The 21,782-nt window shown below is 38.1% G+C and overlaps 1 protein-coding gene and 1 long non-coding RNA gene across 40 annotated transcripts in view; one reads left to right on the forward strand and one right to left on the reverse strand.

Annotated features, from left to right (window-relative positions):
- LOC125806731 (uncharacterized) overlaps positions 1-11,293 on the reverse strand; it is a 220,008-nt gene extending 208,715 nt beyond the window's left edge. The window contains exon 1 of the long non-coding RNA XR_007441554.1: positions 11,218-11,293. This is a non-coding gene — a long non-coding RNA (uncharacterized LOC125806731). The remainder of the gene's footprint in view (positions 1-11,217) is intronic.
- LOC103046516 (polymeric immunoglobulin receptor) overlaps positions 1-21,782 on the forward strand; it is a 235,265-nt gene extending 213,483 nt beyond the window's left edge. For 13 of the 39 annotated variants that reach the window (XM_049486305.1, XM_049486306.1, XM_049486327.1 and 10 more), the window contains 11 exons: positions 1,386-1,694; positions 1,813-2,118; positions 9,282-9,587; positions 10,991-11,038; positions 12,114-12,230; positions 14,189-14,235; positions 14,888-14,947; positions 16,774-16,833; positions 16,932-16,991; positions 17,079-17,144; positions 20,424-21,782. In XM_049486305.1, coding sequence (XP_049342262.1) covers positions 1,386-1,694; positions 1,813-2,118; positions 9,282-9,587; positions 10,991-11,038; positions 12,114-12,230; positions 14,189-14,235; positions 14,888-14,947; positions 16,774-16,833; positions 16,932-16,991; positions 17,079-17,144; positions 20,424-20,516 — 1,472 coding nt within the window. In that variant the 3' untranslated portion in view covers positions 20,517-21,782. Of the gene's footprint in view, positions 1-1,385; positions 1,695-1,812; positions 2,119-5,525; positions 5,581-9,281; positions 9,588-10,990; positions 11,039-12,113; positions 12,231-14,188; positions 14,236-14,887; positions 14,948-16,773; positions 16,834-16,931; positions 16,992-17,078; positions 17,145-20,423 lie in introns of all 39 variants that reach the window. The other 26 variants (XM_049486320.1, XM_049486318.1, XM_049486326.1 and 23 more) reach the window with 8 other exon arrangements.

Consider the following 21,782-nt stretch of genomic DNA (forward strand, 5'->3'; position numbering starts at 1 on the left):
TCTAACATTTGGAAGATATTGTGCATACTAAGGTAAGTAAGGTTAATATATGATAAGTGGTGTCACTGACTTTAATATCACCACTGATAGAAGAACCTGCAGCAGCAGCAGATAAACACACTGATAGAGGCTAGCGGTCCGGCGCTGTGGAATTACCGTAATTACCCTAATAATGCGCACTTAAAGTCTGTGAGACTGCAAGGCTAAATATGAACGTTTATAAGGTTGGTGCTGAAAATTAAAGCAGTGACCATTAAAACAAAATTGAGTACAGTCAGTCTTAGAGTCTTCTGGAGAACATAAATAATGTCTACTATGTAATAATATTACGTTATTTTTTTTATTTTAAAAATGGGGTTTAAGCAGATTACGACACACTGTAGTATTTTACTATATGTTGCTAATATTTGGAAGATAATGATGATAATAAGGTAATTAAGGTTACTACTACTACAAATGGTGTCACTCAAATATGCCTTTAATATCACCACTGATAGAATAATTGTGTAGACTGATTTAGATCTACAGTTCCCCAGGTGGGATGTAAGGGTTTTCAGTAATTAATGTTGATTTGAGCAGTAATTAATGAATAGTTATTAGGAGACATTATTAATAAGTAGTTCTCCAGGAGATATGTAAGTTTCAGTAATTAATGCGGAGTTAATAGTAAACTACTATAATCATTAGTTCAGTACTATCTACTGAGTAATTATTTAGTACTCCCTGGTAGTTAATAGAAAATATTTAGGTGTTAATGCAGCACTATTAATTAGTTACTGCTTAGTTACTGCTTAGTTACCTATTAACTATGGAACAGTATTATAAAGTGTTACCAACAAGTGTTTAAAGTGATTAACACGAAAAGTGGAGCTACTCATTACTGAGTGTTTTTTTTTGAGCTATGATCTTAAACTTTTGATCAGCTGATGAACAGCCCATTTCAGTTAAATTGTTGTTTTCAATAAATTGCCCACTCAACACTTTGTGTCTTGCTCGCATTTCTTTTTTTTTTTTGCAGTTTGATGCTCTGCTTAGATTCTTCTTAAGATCCAATAGTGCAAAACGCAAATTATTGCAATTTTTTAACAAGTCTTAAAGTGTATATCAGGGAATGCATTTTTAGTCATATCGCACAGCTCTATTACCAGGCTTAAGTGTCTCACATCCCCTTTTATGCCTAAATGAGACATGGATCTGATATTTTAGGGCTGTGTGAACTCAAATCAGATTTGACTCACCCACTTGTGGTCCTAGATGTGAACAGTTAAATCAGATTTAATGCATCATGTGTTTACTGTACTACTGTACTGTTTTACAGTAACAATCCCACACTATTGTGAGATGTGAATATAAATGAATGTCTGTTGTGTGTGTTTTTAATTTAGGCTGCACTCTGTCAGAGAATAAACAGACAGTTCCAATAATCAGATCATCAGGAGAGTCTGTTCTTCTGTCCTGCTCCTGTACTGACCTGCAGGACAGTCCTGAAAGAGTACAGTGGAGAACACCAGACCATGAAGATCTCTTCTCTACTGAACTCCATCAGAGATACAGAGACAGAGTTCAGACGTTTAAGCAGAACTCTCCAGGAAACCTCTCTGTACTGATCTCAGACCTGACTGTAGAGGATGGAGGAACATATTCATGCTGGATAAACCAGAACCAGCACAGGACCTTCAGCCTCACTGTTAAAGGTAAACTGCTGGAGTCACTCTTGTGTATACACACACACACAAACACACACACACACACACACACACACACTCACACACACACACACACACACATTATGAGAATACTTTGTTTCTGCAGACTGTACACTGTCAAACTCTCAGGAGAAACTGATTGTTGGATACTCAGGAGAGTTTGTTCTGCTGTCCTGCTCCTGCACTGACCCACAGACCAGACCTGTTAGCATAAAATGGGAGCATGTAGACTCAGATGTGATGGAAGTATCCAATATAACGAGACGCTATGCAGGAAGAATCCACATGTTTAACGAGAAACATCCAGCAAATCTCTCTCTACTTCTCTCCAACCTGACCGAGCAAGACGAGGGCCTGTACAGATGTACAATCAACAATGAAAAGTCCATCTCAGTGAACCTTACTGTTAAAGGTAAACTGACATACACTATTAAAGGAGAACTCCGGTGTGAAATGGACTTGGGGCATACCGTTACCCATGCAAAGAAATCGCTATTTTTACACCATTAACAACCTCAAAGAAGCTTCATACTTCATTGGTAGAACTCTGTGGGCCCTGACATTTAAAATGGCATTTAAAAATTACAATAATTTGACAGACGAAAATGAACATCGGATAAGTCACGTTTATGCAATTTGTTCTTATTCTCATGACAGTCACCAGCTATTTTAAGTTCAAGCTGGAATCCATGCATTTCCACAGAATTAACTTTGCAATCCTTTGCTCTATCCCACCTATTCATTCATGCTCATCTGTCAATTTATTCTGACTTAATTTCAAGATGGCGGCTCCCAAAGAACAACATCAAGTTAGTATATGTATAAACAGTCTTTTTCAATAAACCATCTGTGCACTTTCAAAGTTCTCAGTGCCTCGTTTTAAATGTCAGGACCCTCAGAATTCTACCAAGGAAATGTGGACCTACTTAGAGCTTGCTAATGGTGTAAAAATAGCAATTTCTTTGCTATCACTAGCATTGTAAGCCTCGTGTAAGCATTGGCTAAGAGCACTGTTTTTCAGAATGCTGGGAGTGAACGGAGTTGTGCTTTTCAGTAAAAGTTCATACATATTACAGTGGGGAATAAAAGTATTTTAGTCAGTCACCAATTGTGCAAGTTCTCCCACTTAAAAAAATGAGATATGCCTGTAATTGACATCATAGGTAGACTATCATCAGCTATGAGAGACAAATTAAAAAAAAAACTGAAAATCACATTGTCTGATTTTTAAAGAATCTATTTGCAAATAATGGTGGAAAAGAAGTATTTTGTCACCTACAAACAAGCAAGATTTCTGACCGTCACAGACCTGTAATTTCTTCTTTAAGAGGTTTTTCTGTCCTCCACTCAGGCTGCGTCCAGAAACTTTTGCTACTCCTCCTCTCCTACTCCTCCTCTCCTACCCGGAAGAAGGTGGAGGAATCGAGGAGAGGAGAGGAGGAGGAGGAATGGAGGGAAGGAGCTGTAATTGAGGAAATGGGACGGCTGATCCTTTTTAAATAGGATGTTGACTACCGATGAACTGAGCCAATCACAACGCTCACTTTCAGCACATGCCGGATACTGCCCAGCCAATCACAGCTTCTGGATAAAGCTTCACACACAAAAATAAAAACGAGAGATCAATAAACACAATTCCACATTTTAGAGATCAAGCGATTTAGAGATTATATATAAATCATGTTACAAATATGGGATCATTTTTACTGAGCATACAGCTTATATAAACAAAAAATTATATTACTGCTTTACTGGCTGTTTAGTTAGATAAGGAACCTAGTTAATTAATATGCTTATGACGTATATTTGTGCATTCCCTTCTCCATTCCCACATGCTCTGTGGGCGTGGATGCAGTGATGTCATTCAAACATCCTTAAAAGTCTTCCGGAGTAGGAAGCTTTTATGTTCCCTCCGTTGGAAGCCTCCTAGAGGAGAATTTTAAGTGGCTTCTTTCATCTCCTACGGTATTCGGACAGGCGGCAAGATGGCGTCACGAAATCAGTTTCCGGGTCACGGAGGAGAGGAGGAGGATCGGTAGGAAAAAGACACTTTTGGGGTTTCTGGACGCAGCCTCATTACCTGTATTAATGGCACCTGTTTGACCTCGTTATCTGTATAAAACACACCTGCCCCCAACCTCAAATAGTCACACTCCAAAGATCTGTCAAAGGACACCAGAAACAAAATTGTAGACCTGCACCAGGCTGGGAAGACTGAATCTGCAATAGGCAGCAGCTTAGTGTGAAGAAATCTTCTGTGGGAGCAATAATCAGAAAATGGAAGACCTACAAGACCACTGATAATCTCCCATGATCAGGGGCCCCATGCAAGATCTTAGCCCGTGGGGTCCAAATAATCACAAGATACGGTGAGTAAAAATCCCAGAACCACAAGGGGGGAGCTAGTGAATGACCTGCAGAAAGCTGGGACCAACGTTACAACGGCTACCACACTACGCTGCCATGGACTGAGATCTTGCAGTGCCAGACGTGTCCCCCTGCTTAAGCCAGTACATATCCGAGCGCATTTGAAGTTTGCTAAAGAGCATTTGGATGTTCCAGAAGAGTATTGGGAGAATGTCATGTGGTAAGAAACCAAAGTAGAACTGTTTGGTACAAACACAACTCGTCATGTTTGGAGGAGAGTGAATGCTAAGTTGCATCCTAAGAACACCATACCAACTGTGAAGCATGGGGGTGACAACATCATGTTTCTCTGCAAAGGGATCAGGACGACTTGTCCGTGTACATGAAATAATGAATGGGGCCATGTATTGTTAGATTTTGAGTGCAAACCTCCTGTCATCAGCAAGGGCATTGAAGATGAGACAAGGCTGGGTCTTTCAGCATGACAATGATCCCAAGCACACTGCCAGGACTGCAACAAAGGAGTGGCTTAGTAAGAAGCATTTTAAGGTCCTGGAGTGACCTAGCCAGTCTCCAGATCTCAACACCATAGAAAACTCTTGGAGGGAGTTGAAAGTCTGTGTTGCTGCCGTCAGTCCCAAAACATCACTGCTCTAGAGGAGATCTGCATGAGGGAATGGGCCAACATACCAGCAACGGTGTATGCCAACCTTGACCTCTGTCATTGCCAACAAGGGACATATAACAAAGTATTGAGATTAACTTTTGTTATTGACCAAATACTTAATTTTCACCATTATTTGCAAATAAATTCTTTAAAAATCAGACAATGTGATTTTCTCTCAACCTTTAATGTCAATTAGAGGCCTCTCTCATCTTTTTAGGTGGGAGAACTTGCACAATTGTTGACCGACTAAATGCTTTTTTCCCTACTGTATGTTTCAGTACACCCCAAGTCCATTTCACACTGGATTTCTCCTTTAATATTAATACCTGATGTAACTCCAGCAGTAATATTTGAGTGTTTTTTTCTGCAAGGATGTTGACTCATCATGATGTTTTGTACTGGAGATTTTTAGTGTGACTGCACATTGAGATGACTATGCTTAAACGATATATCGTACAGCCCTATGCTGGAGTCACTCTTGTACACACACACACACACACACACACATTATGAGAATGCTTTATGTTTCTGCAGACTGTACACTGTCAAACTCTCAGGAGAATCAGATTGCTGGATACTCAGGAGGGTCTGTTCTCCTGCCCTGCTCCTGCACTGACCCACAGACCAGACCTGTTAGCATAAAATGGGAGCGAGTAGACTCAAATGGAACAGAAGTATCCAATAGAACGAGACGCTATGCAGGAAGAATCCACATGTTTAACGAGAAACATCCAGCAAATCTCTCTCTGCTTCTCTCCAACCTGACTGAGCAAGACAACGGCACATACAGATGTACAATCAACAATAAAACGTCCATATCAATGAGGCTTAACGTTAAAGGTAAACTAACATACACCATTAAAGGAGACCTCCGGTGTGAAATGGACATGGGTTGTAGTACATGATAACGAGTACAAACATTTTTTTTTAGAAGCCCACCTCCATTCTCCCCCAGCATTCCAAAATACAGCACTTTTAACCAATGCTCCCAACCGGCTTATAATGCGAGTGATGGGGGCATAGCGTTACCCATGCAAAGAAATTACAATTTTTACACCATTAGCAAGCTTAAGGCAGCTTCATACTTCATTGGTAGAATTCTGTGGGCCCTGACATTTAAAACAGCATTTTTATTTTATAAGGCTTAATAACTCAAACAGATAGGAACAAACAAAAATTCAGCTGATAAGTCAGATTTATGCAATTTGTTGTATGGAGCTCTTCATGCTTCATGCTCACACAACGGTTATTTTCAGCAAAAGCTGGAATTCATGCATTTCCACAGATTTAACTTTGCAATCCCTTGCCCTATCCTAGCTGTTCATTCATGCTCATTAGTCAATTTATTGTGACTTAATTTCAAGATGGCGGCTCACAAAGAACTGCATCAAGTCTTTTTTAATAAACTATCTGTACACTTTCAAAATTCTCTGTGCCTCATTTTAAATGTCAGGACCATCAGAATTCTACCAATTAAATGTGGAGCTACTTTGTGCTTGTTAATGGTGTAAAATATTATGTTATGTAATAACAAAAGTTTGGGAGAAGTACCCCGCCCACACTCCATGCTCTAACTCCACCCCGCTTTCCGTCTACTGTTCCTCAACCCGTATATTCCAGCCAGCTTTTCTCCTTCCCTTACTTTATGCCAGTTCAGCCTCTCCTTGCCTCTTCTTTCACTGTTCCTCCCCAGTCTGCTGCACTCGCCCTGCCCATCACTGGAGCTCCCTGCCCTTCATTCTCTCGGTCTACGCCACTGCCAGCTGCCCCCCTCCGGCCAAAGCACGGATGTTTAACCCTCCCCTGGTCTCCTCCTCTCTGCGAAACCACATTCTCCGAGGTGCAGACATTAACCTTTTCTCAGTAATTCTTCCCTCCACTACTTCTGCTCATCACGTCTTAGATGCCGGCGGCATCTTGCTCACCTTGCGCAACCCGGGCCCCATCTTCTCCATCTTCCGGTACATCATCTGTTTAGCTTTTCCATCGCGTCGTCAGGAATTGGATGATTATCTGTCCTTGATATTGGATACTTTATTGGCGTGTGTTCATGGGATGAAGTTCCCTCTCCTGCAACGTGTGTGGCAGCGCCTCCCACCATGCTTCTGCTTATTCCCAGGTTGCCTTCACTGCCTTTGTTTGCCGCCTCCTGGATGGCTTTCTCTTCGGCTTCTCCCCGGGTTTCATCCCCTCGCCAAGCTCTTGACTCACCTGCCCTAACCTCCTTCCTGCACTGGCCGAGCCTGACGTCGTGTCTTCCCTATTGCAGAAGGAGCTCTCTAGTGGATTCATGATCGGTCCTTCATCCCATAACCCCTTTTTCCGTGTTGTGGATTAATCCTCTGGGCATTGTCACAGGGGTGCCTGGCTGTCTAAGGCTGACATGGTCTCGGCATTTAAAATCCTTCCCCTCCATTCTGACTCCTGGCACCTTTTTGGAGTCCGCTGGGAAGATCAGTTTTATTTTTCCATTCGCCTAGCTTTCGGGTGCAAAAGTAGCCCTAAGGTTTTTGAATCACTGCTGAGGCGCTCTGCTGGATTTTGCATAATAAACACAGGCTCCCATTTGTACTCCGCCTCCTGGATTACTTTGTCGTTGATCCACCTTCTTCGCTCCCCTCGCCTGGTCTCGAATCCGTAACCAGCACTTTCACGCATCTCTGTGTCCCGCTGTCGGAGGAAAGGACCGTTGGTCCCGCAATATCTCTCAAGTACATCCTGGATTTCGCCTCCTTAAAAGCTTCGCTACCTCAGGACAAGTGCAACGTCACTTTTGTTATATCTGATTTCCTCTGTTTCCCCACCCGTACTATGCACCAACTTCTTTCCGTCCTCGGCCACTTTAATTACGCAACCCAAATCATACCACAGAGTCGTTCTTTCATCTCCCACCCCCTCCGCTTGGCTTCTTCTGTCCGATCCCTCCACCATTTCATTATGCTCAAGGAATATTGCATGTCGGAGATTGGCACCAAATGCAGACTGCAACCCAATGGCGGTACCTCCATTTTCACATACTACACTAGACCTAACCCCCATCTGAACGAACTAATCCTCCAAGCACAACAAACCATCCTTTCAGCCGTCTCCCCACAAACTCTCTCCACCAAAAATTTCCACTTCACACATTACACCTCTTTCCCTCCTCATCATCCATCCGTAACGTCCGCTTTCCTCACTTTTATTCACACTCAACATTTTGCCCATTCCTTATCACCCAGAGTCCATCTGGCCGCCATTAATTTCTTCACTAAACTCATTACTGGCATTCCACACCCTTCCTCTAATCACCCACAAATTTCCCTCTTCCTGAAAGGAATCCAAAAATCAGAAACTCCAACCTCACATCATCGAGCACCTATCACTCAAACCCTATTTCTTCTGGCATATTTCTTCGGATTCACTTCCTTTAAAATCTCCCACAACTCCTTCTCATATCCCCAACTATCAGATCTTAGCATCCTTGACTTTCAAGATCAAATGAAAAAAAAAAACAACCAAACTGGCAAAACCACAATCCTCTATTTATTTAAACTGGACTTTCAACAAGAATCATCTTCAGATCCTCTATTCACAACGGAATCTGGAAATTTTAACTCAAGGCACCGGTTCCACACCCATCTCCGCCGCATCCTTTCTCTCAGTGGTTACTCACCAGACCAATTCTCCGCCCACTCATTTCGCATTGGTGCAGCATCAAATGCTTCCAGACAAGGAATCCCCGAGCAAGCTCCTCGGCTGGTGGTCTTCCCAGGCGTATCAACTATACATTGGTTCCCAACCAGATGATTTGAGACAATCTCCTTCCAAACTAGCTTTCATATAAACTCCAATTTTGGGGATATAACTAGACACTTTGCAGACACTAGGCAGTTTGAACTCTAGCCCAAATTCCCAGAGTTCCCTCCTGCACGCAAAATGATGTTATGTAATAACAAAAGTTTATGAGAAGGACCATGCCCAAACTTCACGCTCTAACTCCACCCTGCATCAATCAATCGCCCTTCAAATACCTGCCCTAACTAACTACCTCTTGTGACAAAAGTTCACAATCCACCTCCTTCCCAACAATTCCCCTTCTTCTACTCTACCACTTCCTCTATTTAACAAAAATGGGGATTTAACTGCACACTCCTTCATCAAACTGTTCCAACTCTAGCCCAAAATCCCTGAGTTCCCTCTACTTTTTCTACTTTCTCTACTTCTTTCAGGCACAGTTTTTTAGAATGCTGGGGGTGAACGGAATTTGTTGTTCATACTCGTTATCATGTTTTACTACAATCCACGTCAATTTCACACCGGATTTCTCTTTTAATGTTAATACCTGATGTGACCCCAGCAGTAAGATTTCAGTCATTTTATCTGTGAGGATGTTGACTCATCATGACGTTTTGTACTGGAGATTTTTACTGTGATTGCACATCACGATGACAATGGCTTAAATGATATATCGTGCAGCCCTATGCTGGAGTAATTCTTGTGCACACACACACACAAACTCACACAAACAAACATTTTGAGAATGCTTTATGTTTCTGCAGGCTGTACACTGTCAAACTCTCAGGAGAATCAGATTGTTAGATACCCAGGAGAGTCTGTTCTCCTGCCCTGCTCCTGCACTGACCCACAGACCAGACCTGTTAGCATAAAATGGGAGCATGTAGACTCAAATGGGACGGAAGTATCCAATATAACTGAACGCTATGCAGGAAGAATCCACATGTTTAATGAGAAACATCCAGCAAATCTCTCTCTACTTCTCTTCAACTTAACCAAGCAAGACAACGGCACGTACAGATGTACAATCAACAACGAAAAGTCCATCTCAATGAAGCTTAACGTTAAAGGTAAACTAACATTCACCATTAAAGGAGAACTCCGGTGTGAAATGGACTTGGGGTGTAGTAGTGAAACATGATAACGAGTACAAATATTTGTCAAAAAACCAATGCTCCCAACCAGCTTACAATGCAAGTGATAGGGGCATATCGTTACCCATGCAAAGAAATCACTATTTTACACCATTTGCAACCTCAAATTAGCTTCATCCTTCATTGGTAGAATACCAAGAATATTATAATCATGCAGCTCTGGGGCTCACTCACACACCAGCTTCTCCACTTGTCCACGTTTGACGTGCAGAGCTGTGTTTAGCTGTTCTTGCACATTTTTATTAAATAATAGGTCTGTGCTTTCATTAACATCATTCTAAAAAGATTTCACTCATTTAAACAGCCCAAAAACAGCCAATTTATGGTGGTGTGGAGAAGGAGGAGCACTCACTGCAGCCACCAACCTACGCCCCCCCCCAACAGCACGCGCTCAGTAGCCCCTGCCCCTGGCCATTCAGTACCAGAGTGTTCGTTCATTCGTTGCATGCACCGAAATACCTTGGTCCATCTGGGTGTATCGAACTGTTTGATAAAATACCGAGAACCGCTGCATCCCTATAAAACACCATTTTAAAATTAACGCACAATTACTTGAAAGATAAAAATAAAATCTGAAAAGTCACATTTATGTAATTTGTTGTATAGTGCTCTTCATTCTTACTCTCATGACAGTTACCAGATATTTTCATCTCAAGCTGGAATTCATGCATTTCCACAGAATTAACTTTGCAATCTGTTCCCCTATCCTACCTTTTCATTCATGCTTGTCAGTCAATTTATTGTGACTTAATTTCAAGATGGTGGCTCCTGATAAACTACCTCAAGATACCTTGTGTATAAACAGTGTTTTTAATATACTATCTGTGCACTTTCAAAGTTCTTATTGCTTTGTTTTAAATGTCAGGACCCTCAGAATTCTACCAATGAAATGTGGAGCTACTTAGAGCTTGTTAATGGTGTACAAATAGTGATTGCTTTGCTATTACTAGCATTGTAAGCCTGTTGTGAGCATCCGCTAAAAGCACTGTTTTTCAGAATGTTGGGGGTGAACGGAGGTGTGCTTTTCAATAAAAGTTCATACTCGTTATCATGTTTCACTACAACCCAGGTCCATTTCACACCGGATTTCTCCTTTAATGTTAATACCTGATGTATCCCCAGCAGTAAGATTTCAGTCATTTTATCTGTGAGGATGTTGACTCATCATGATGTTTTGTACTGGAGATTTTTACTGTGATTGCACATTGAGATGACGATGCTTAAACAATATATCATGCAGCCCTATGCTGGAGTCAATCTTGTGTACACACACACACACAAACTCACACACATTATGAGAATGCTTTATGTTTCTGCAGACTGTACACTGTCAAGCTCTCAGGAGACTCCGATTGTTGGACAACCAGGTGAGTCTGTTCTGCTGTCCTGCTCCTGCACTGACCCACAGACCAGACCTGTTAGCATAAAATGGGAGCATGTAGACTCAAATAGGACTGAAGTATCCAATAAAATAGGACGCTATGCAGGAAGAATCCACATGTTTAACAAGAAACATCCAGCAAATCTCTCTCAACTTCTCTCCAACCTGAATGAGACAGACAACGGCACATACAGATGTTCAATAAGCAATGCACAGTTCATCTCAATGAACCTTAATGTTACAGGTAAACTGACATACACCATTAAAGGAGAACTCTGGTGTGAAATGGACTTGTAGTACTGTGTAGTACTGAAACATGATAACGAGTACAAACATTTGTCAAAAAGCCCACCTCCATTCTCGCCCAGCATTCCAAAATACAGCGCTTTTAACCAATGCTCCCAACCGGCTTACAATGCGAGTGATAGGGGCATAGCGTTACCCATACAAAGAAATCATTATTTTTACACCATTAGACGAAAATGAACAAAACAAATTCATGCAATTTGCTTTATGGTCTCTTCATTCTCATTCTCATGACAGTCATCAGCTATTTTCAGCTCAAGCTGGAATTTATGCATTTCCACAGAATTAACATTGCAATCTGTTGAACTTATCCTACCTATTCGTTTGTGCTCATTAGTCGATTTATTCTGACTTCATTTTTAAGATGGCGGCTCCTAAAGAACTACCTCAAGTTAGTGTATGTATAAACAGTCTTTTACAATAATCAATCTGTACACTTTAAAAGTTCTTAGTGCCTCGTTTTAAGCCATTGTAAGCCTGAGCATCATCTTAAAGCACTGCTGGGGTGAACAGACGTGGGCTATTTGATAGTTCATATCCGTTATCATGTTTCACTACACCTCAAGTCCATTTCACACCTTATTTCTCCTTTAATGTACCTGATGTAACACTAGCAGTAAGATTTCAGTCATTTTATCTACAGGGATGATCAGTCATCATGATGTTTTTCCTTTTGCTAGAGATTTTTACTGTGATTTTGAGGTCAGATTAAATCTGACCAAAACTTTTCAATAAATAACCCAATAAATTTTTAGGTAATACAACCTTTGAGATGAACTGGACGTACTGGACGCCCATCCTCAGCTGCGTGTTTCTGATCCTGCTTTTACTGCTAGGAGCAGCTGCATACATCTTCTGCAAACACAGAAAAGGTATGAATAAGAGTATGCACGTGTACATGCACACCAGAAAACATCCAGCAAACACCATGTACAGCTAATGTGTAGCACTTCAAATATATTGGATGCATAAAATATTTTGATTAATGAGCAGATTCAAATAAGACTTGTTTTGTTAAGTTTGCCATTCTGATATCTCAATGTTTGTAGTAGCTCTTATCTTAGTGCCATTAACAGCAGTGCTGTTGCTCAAGTAACCAGCAAGAATTGTCAGAAAAAAAAACAGAAAAACCTACCAGACCTTTTTAAAAATGAATGTATGTAAAAAAAAAAAAAAAAAAAAGAATGAATTTTAAAACTGAATGAGTGTCATTTGCTTGAAAGTAACTCTTCTAAATTAAACTGATTTTATTTTTATTTTATTTTTTTTTTTACAGTTTTTCAACTCTTAATCTAATAACACGTGTATTTAACTATATTTAATTATACAAAACATGTACTGATCAATCTTAGGCAGCTTTACTTATTTTTTTACAAGGTTTCAATACCGAAGATGGTTACATTTTTCTCATTCCTGATACCAAATCTAATTTAAAACATTAAACATTTAAAAAACATGTTCAAAAGCAAGTCCACTAAAAAATTGTTTATTTAAAAATAAATGGAAACTTAAATAATTTATATTTATGACAAAAAAAATCACTAGAAATGCGTGCACATTGCATTTGTCTAAAAGATGCAAACCCATTTTTTTCAAGAAGACCCAAACCTGAAATGGAACAAATTTATTATCATGCAATTTATTAAACAAATGGATAAATTATAAACCAAATAGAATTGGAAAAAGTGGTTTACATTAACTAATATTCATATTGATAAATCAATGAACCAGAGTACTCATTCCTGTTACTGGTAATCACTCCTGTTACTGGAACTCACTCCTGTTACTGGAACTCACTTCTGATACTGGAACTCACTCCTGTTAATTTTATGTTTTGAGTAACAGGACTGAAAGTAACAGGAATTAGTTTTTAGCATAGAATTAGCAAAAACATATAGCATGAACTAATAGCATGTGGACACTGAGCACATTCTAGTGAGTTTCCTAAAATGTGTAATTTAAAAATAAACAAATAAGATCTAAGAATTTATTTAGGTAACAGGACTGAGTGTTGAGATTGTCCTCCTCAGTCACAGTTACGATAAGATACAAAAATATACAGAAACATAAAGGAGGAAACTTAATTTTGATCTTTCTGTGGTCTTCAGAAGAACCAGCTGATGTCACTTCCTGTTGTAGATGTGACTTGTAGAATGTTCCAGATGTTTCAGATGTGGTGATGTGTTACGGTAACAGGACTGAGTGAAACCCAGGGACAGAACTAGAATGAGTATTTTAACTTAAAGATTTCGGATTTATTGTGAAAAACATATTTTTAAAGCATAGATAGGATATAGAGTCATACAACAATGAAAAAAAATCATGTCAAAGTTTATAGTTACAGAGTTTCCGTGTTCTAAGTAGTTTTTAAATAATGTTCTTATTTACATATCTTACTTTTGCAAAGTTATTTTTGTGTGCACATTTATACATGTACTGTTCTGGGGACAGGAATAGTCAGGGGAATATGCCATTTGTATTTGCAGGGACGATCGCAGAGGCAAGCTGATGCAGTATAGTAGAATATTTTCGCCCTCCACACTCACAACTGCTTTTAATTTAAAATAAAAAAAATCTTAAGGACTGCAGCTTTAAAGAAAATATGGTATAAAATACCATTTACCTGATGATGACAAAATTCAAATAAATGAAAAAGATATCGCTCACCCTTACTCTACCCTGCAGAAGATAAAAATTATATTTTATGAGCGATATATATATATATATATATATATATATATATATATATATATATATATATATATATATATATATATAATACCATACCTGTGTTGTTGATGTTTGATGTTCTGTGTAAATTTCTCTGAAGGAAAAAGGAGAAGTGGAAAAGAAACAGAACAAAGAGGAAATAAAGAGGTAAAAACAACTTTAAAAATGTGATGATTAGAAACAGACAGATAAACAACTTCCCAAAAGTAGAAGAAAAAAAATATCTTGATTTACGGACATTTAACAGAAGAGTTATGACGCATCTGTTTCACCTGATTTTTCTAGAGCTTTGCATTTAATTTGTTTATTTTATATATCACTATACACACATGTACATACATATACTTACAGATATACCTACAGTATAGTTATTTTTAAAATGCAAGATCCAGTATGCTTGCTTATCTGACAAATGTTTACACTGTTCTACCAAAAAAAAAAAACTACCAAACATCAGCTATAGCAGTTGACATTTACATCACTTCAGCAGTAGGACTTAACATCTACATAATATCATCTAGAGTAAACATCTAACAAACAGCAGCTATAACAGTTAACATCTACATCTCTTCAGCTGTGGTTGTTAACATCTAACTAACATCAGCTAAAAAAGTAAACATCTAGCTGACATCTGATATAGTAATTTAAGGAGTTACTCATTTTTTATGTAGATTTTGACATTAATGTTTTGTTCATGTTTTTAGATAATGTATCTAAAAATCACATTACAATAGATGTTTGCATGGTTCAGAGATCCATTAGCGGGTCTTTCATGACATATTTGTGTGTTTTTTTCAAGGACGATATTACATACTCATCTATTGCACATGGAAAGAAGGCGAAACCCCCAAACACTGAGGTACAAACATGCACAATCAGCTGTAGTAGCTTACATCTACCTAACATCAGCTGTAGTAGATAACATCTACCAAACATCAGCTATAGTAATTAACATCTACCAAACATCAGCTATAGTAGTTAACATCTACCTAACATAAGCTATAGTAGTTAACATCTACCAAACATCAGCTATAGTAATTAATATTTACCTAACATCTACCAAACATCAGCTACAGTAATTAACATCTACCTAACAATCAGCTATAGTAATTAACATCTACCTAACATCAGCTATAGTAATTAACATCTACCTAACATCAGCTATAGTAGTTAAAATGTACCTCACATCAGATATAGTAGTTAACATCTTTCTCAAATCAGCTACAGTAATTAACATCTTCCTAACATCAGCTATAGTAGATAACATCTACCTAACATCAGCTCTAGTAGATAACATCTACCTATCATCAGCTATAGTAATTAACATCTACCTAACATCAGCTGTAGAAGATAACATCTACCTAACATCAGCTATAGTAATTAACATCTACCTAACATTAGCTGTAGTAGATAACATCTACCTAACATCAGCTATAGTAATCAACATCTACCTAACATCAGCTGTAGAAGCTTAGATCTACCTAACATCGGCTATAGTAATTAACATCTACCTAACATCAGCTATAGTAATTAACATCTACCTAACATCAGCTGTAGTAGATAACATCTACCTAACATCAGCTATAGTAATTAACATCTACCTAACATCAGCTATAGTAGATAACATCTAACTAACATCAGCTATAGTAATTAACATCTACCTAACATCAGCTATAGTAATTAACATCTACCTAACATCAGCTATAGTAATTAACATCTACCTAACATCACCTGTAGTAGCTTAGATCTACCTAACATCAGCTATAGTAATTAACATCTACCTAACATCAGCTATAGTAGATAACATCTAACTAACATCAGCTATAGTAGATAACATCTACCTATCATCAGCTATAGTAGTAAACATTTATCTCACATCAGATATAGTAGTTAACATTTTTCTCAAATCATCTACCTAACATCAGCTGTAGTAATTAACATCCTACTAACATCTGCTAGAGTAGTTAACATCTACCTTACATTAGCTATAGTAGTTTAAATTGATCTCACATCAGCTTTAGCAGTTGACATCTACCAAACATCAGCTATAGCAGTTGACATCTACATCACTTCAGCTAGAAAAGTAAACATCTAGCCGACATCTGCTTTAGTAATTTTAAGAGTTACTCAGTTTTTATGTAGATTTTGTTGTTGATGCTTTTGTTCATGTTTTTAGGAAATGTATATTTCTTTACTGTACAGAATACTGTGCTATAGATTAGTTTGGATTGTGGATTTATGTAAACATGGGTTAATGATAATAATACTGTAAAAATCACATCACAATAGATTTTTGCATGTAGTTAACATAACATAACATCAGCTGATGTGAACATTTACCTTACATCAACTATAGTAGTTAACATTTACCTAATATCAGCTGTGGAAGTTAACAACTTCATAACATCAGCTAGAAAAGTAAACATCTAGCCGACATCTGCTATGCTATGCTGTAATTTTAGGAGTTACTCAGTTTTTATGTAGATTTTGGCAGTGATAAGTTTGTTCATGTTTTTAGGAAATGTATATTTATTTAATGTACAGAATACTGTGCTATGGATTATTATGGATTAGAGATTTCTGTAAAAAATTGGTTCAATAATGATAATAATACAATAGATTTTTGCATGGTTCAGAGATCCATTAGCGGGTCTTTCATGACATATTTGTGTTTTTTTTTTCAAGGACAATATTACATACGCATCTATTGCACATGGAAAGAAGGCGAAGCCCCCAAAGACTGAAGTACAAACATGCACAATCAGATTCTTCTGTACCTTTACGATAAATAAGCAAATCGTTCCGTTTAAGAAACTCACTGATGTGCATGATGTTTCCTCTAGGACGATGTCATCTACTCTTCCGTAGTTCATGATAAAAAAGCAAAACCAACACAAAGACAGGTTTGTGTGAGAAATAAAGAACAGAATATATAATTGAAATAGTTAAATAGATATTTATGTATTTACTTTTTTTAATGCTCTCTCCAGGCTGAGGAGGATGTGACCTACGCGGACGTAGCTTTTCGTAGAAAGTCCAAGAAAGCAGAAAAGCAGGTATGTAGATGGATTAAAATTTAAATTCAGTCTTTAGATGTCCACCTGAGTTCAGTGATTCTTAGGCTCAATCCCATTTCTCTTTTCTCTTTGAACAGAGTGAACCCTTTAAGCACCACATACAGATATATAGCAGGAGTGCTAAAGTTCAGAAACCTAGCTGCTGCTAATCTACCGTGTTTTTAGCACTATAAGGCACACTTAAAATACTATAATTTTCCCCAAAAATCCAAGTATCGCCAGTGTGCCTTTTAATCCAGTGCGTTTTATGTATGAATTTTAACCAGTCAGGTTGTAAGGAGCAGTAAACCCACTCTGCTGAAGTACAGCATTAAACAGGACTTTTAGTTTAGTTTTCCAGCACTATTAGCATTTTTTTCATGTTTACTGTGTTAAAACAAGCTTTTTGGGACGAACGGCTAGCTAATATTGCCCTGGTTTACAGGTTTACTGGTTTTCCTCAGTGTAGCGCTGTCGGGTGGCAGGTGGCATTAGCGGTTAGCTGCTAATGCTAACGCTCCAGCCTTAGTGGATATCTGGATATTTAAGCTTACTGTAAATAAACAGAAGCACTTTACTCACCCAAATGAACAGTTTTCAGGAGATAAAATCTGTGTATATTAATATCCAGCCTGGTGTGACTTGTCTGACTCTATCTGAATTTTTTTTTTTTTTATATATATAGTTTTGTTTACTTAGCTTAGCTTAGCTTTACAGCTCTTGCCACACAGCAGTAAGAGCTGCTGAATAAGAAGAAAAAACACCCCTGTTCATAACAAATGCCGCTTAAAATGCATGTATGTTCTGGTGCGCCTTATGTATGAAAATAAACCAGAAAATAGACGTTTATTGATAGTGCACCTTATTGTGTAAAAAAAATTAGTAGTTAACTTGAGGGCAGATGCTGGAGCAATTGATTATTATAGTCCATTTCTTACTTACCGTATTTTTCAGACTATAAGGCGCACCGTATTATAAGGCGCACGATGAGTGAACGGTCTATTTTTAGTGTTAGTCCATACACAAGGCGCACTGGATTATAAGGCGCACTAAATTAAACTTTATTTATATCAGTAACAATAACTCTGAGCAATAAATCCTTCACAATATCCGCGACGCTCCGACAGACCATAATATTATGTTGAAGCACAGCAAGTACCGCATTACTCCGCGAGGCTTCTGACTATAATAGCGTGTTGTGCCGAATTCGGTGAATAAAACGGTTTTAAAACAGAGATAAAGGATAAGTTTCATTTCTGGATGAAGTGATTTCCAGCGCTGTTTGGATATAACTGTGGATTACAGGAGACTGGATTGATGGATTCTCTTTAGTCTGGACGCGTTTTGAAGGTAGGACCTGTGGCTGAGCGCGGGTGTGTGTTCGGGGGGTGGCGGCAGTGACCGGAGGTTACCCCAGGACAAAAGGAGAGCCTTTTATTACTGGAAACATGCGCTCTGACGCAGCTCTAATTCATGAAACATACATCCTACAGTAAAAGCACAGTTCTGGAATCCGGAGAGCCAGACGGTTCGAATGGTGTATGACATGACCGCATTCGATGAAATATGGACGAATGATAAACGCAAATATGAGAGTTTTGGGCATATTTCGCCCTAAATGTTTATTTTCTGAAAGGATATTCCGCTAAATAGGCTAAATAGCTCAAAAGCAGAGATTCTAAGCTTTAAAATGGTATATTGGATGTCTATATTGAACCTGTAACTGTTCATAACTATTCAGAAACACAGCCAGTTATGAAATATTAAATATTTCTGGCCCGCCGGTGGGCCAGCGCGTGTTAAGAGGTTAACTTTACTTAGAAGTGGGCGCTAAAAAGAAACAGTTTGTGCTATTACCCCAGAACGGGTGGGAAGGAAAGTTTACCGGCACCCTGTTCTGGCCACGGAGCTACAGTGGAAACTAGCTACCCTGAGCCACAGCCGAGAGGCAGTACGGCAGTCAAAGGTAACCGCGCGCTAGCCCAAGAGGGGGATCTTTTTCTGGCGTGGGTGAGGAATTCTGCACAACAGAGCGCCGTGTACCACATAAAAATCGAGGTCAGTAAACACAAGCAAAATCCATACACAAGGCGCACTGCATTATAAGGCGCAATGACGATTTTTGGGAAAAAATAAGTATTTTAAGTGCGCCTTATAGCCCGAAAAATACGGTACTCTTTAATGGGGAGTATCCTCTGACCATCCTCTGAGTCTTGGTTCCTTCCAAGGTTTCTTCCTCTTAAAGGGAATTTTTCCTGGCCACTGTGTTACCATAAAATTGGTATCTCTGTGGTGCTGCTCATAAGCTCTCTGTAAAGCTGCTTTGTGACAACCTTTGTTGTAAAAAGCTCTATATAAATAAAATTGAATTGAATTGAATATTTTACTTTCCCGTTTCACCTTACATGCTGCGTTCCCTGCAGTCTGTTGCACCATTTAAGGTGGAATGGGAAAGTTAGCTAGCTACTGAGATAAACCACTAGTGATTTTTTTATGCTTGTTATGAAGAAAATGGCCATAAAACATTAAATCTACACATTGAACTGTGGTAAAATGTGTAGATTTAATGTTTTATGACCATTTTCTTCATAACAAGCATTAAAAAAATAAATAAATCGCAGTCACCTTTTAGGACTGCGACTGTCTAAACCAACCTGTGACTGGTCCACATTACCACACACACCCCTTAACAGGCCTCGGTCCATATACAGGCTACAGGTGAAGGTCATACAAACACCTTTTTTTTGCAATAAAATAAGTTATTTACATAAAGGAACTTTAAGGGCTTCACAGATTTCTACAGAAGACTTGGACAAGTTGTCTGTTCACTCTCTAATCCACGTAATAATTTCAGAGCAGTATCAGGTCTCAATTCCAAACTCTTAAATTCCGTCAAGGTTTGAAGGAATGAAATGAAATCAATTTAATATTTTATCATTTTTATTTATATATTTTAACAGTTGCAGATTTACTTCAAATGTTCAAAATATTTTTAATTACAATTACAAATAGGATTTTCAGTTAAGTTTCTTATCAAACATTTAAGCTTTTTATGTATTCCTTGAATAGAATCCTTAATATATAGGCAGTTATATAATGGGTTATACAAGGGGTTAAATGGATCTCCCCACTTCACTGCACACTGTGTTCTTATATATTATGTGTTCTTAAAACAGCATGTTAGCAGTAGTTAAAATTCATATAGTTGTTTTGTGTAAAGTTTACAGGTGATTTTACTGTAACTAATGAGAAAAAACATGTTTGTATTTTTACTTTCAGAACAACGTGACCTTCTCATCTGAAGCCTGCAAATCAGAAAGAGACACTGAAGAGCCCACCGTTTATGCCAGTGTGAAAACTACCAAGAAATAAGTAATACATTAAAGAAACTAATAACAATAATGTCAATAGGGCTGAGAGGTTAATCAAATGAATTTTTATTAATCGAATGTATGTTTCAATGCTATTTTTAAAATAGGATAATGGAGATTGTACATCTTCACATATATAAGCAGACAGAGGGCATCTCAGTAGATATACATTTGCTTCTGTCAGAAACCTGTATAGCAGAGGTGGAAAAAGTACTGAAAAATTGTAATTAAGTAAAAGTATCTTTACTTTGCTAAAATTCTACTCAAGTAAAAGAAAAAGGAGCCATCTAAAAATCTACTCGAGTAAAAGTAAAAAATTTAATTTAAAATGTACTTTGAGTAAAAGTTACACAGTTACTTTTAATTATTTGATGTAAAAAAAAGTACAACAAATCATAAATTAAATTGTTTTTTTTTAATGACCTATTATTCCACTTAATAATTTGGATCTTTCAGGCAGTATTTGTTCAGACCACCCCATAAAACATTTTCAAGAACAAGTGGCATAGGTTTCTATGATCCATTTTTTTCTTTACTGTTTAAAAATTAGGGTCATATAGTTGACTGTAAATCGTATTTTTATAGTTTTACTGTTCATTATTATTTTTTAACTTGCCATTGCTATGCTTTAACTGCTATTTACATGATTTTTTTTAACATTCAAGCAGATAGTTTAATGTTCTCAATAAAAACGTAAGGAATTATCATTAAAAACATAAAATCGTACAAAAAAATGTTGATCGGCGAATGCGCGGTGCCGTAAAAAAACACTTATCGATGGGTAGCATAACTCGACAGAACACCGGTTCCCCCGAGCCGCGCACACAGACCTCAGGCCGCGCTGCTGTTTTACACAGCGTCCCTCCCGCTAACCATAATAAACATTGCTAGAAAAAGTTCAGCTGCGCTGCCAACACAGCAAACAGATTTCTCTCACCACCAAGGGAAACTCAATTTGTGGACGCAGGTTGAAAACTGTGTGAATACATTAAAGAAACTAATAATAATGTCAATAGGGCTGAGAGGTTAATCAAATTAATTAATCGATGATTAATCAAATTACTGTTTTAATGCGATTTTCAAAATAGGATAATGGAGATTGTACATCTTCACATATATAAGCTGGCAGAGGGCATCTCACTAGAGAGACATTTGCTTCTTTCAGAAACCTGTATAGTACTTTTAATTTTTTTCTTTATTCTTTTCTTTAACTAAAATATGGGGAGGCTTTGGTTGCACTGTGTTTAATATAAAAGCTGCATGTAAG

The sequence above is a fragment of the Astyanax mexicanus genome, chromosome 13, assembly GCF_023375975.1.
Source record: "Astyanax mexicanus isolate ESR-SI-001 chromosome 13, AstMex3_surface, whole genome shotgun sequence".
Lineage (NCBI taxonomy): Eukaryota > Metazoa > Chordata > Actinopteri > Characiformes > Acestrorhamphidae > Astyanax > Astyanax mexicanus.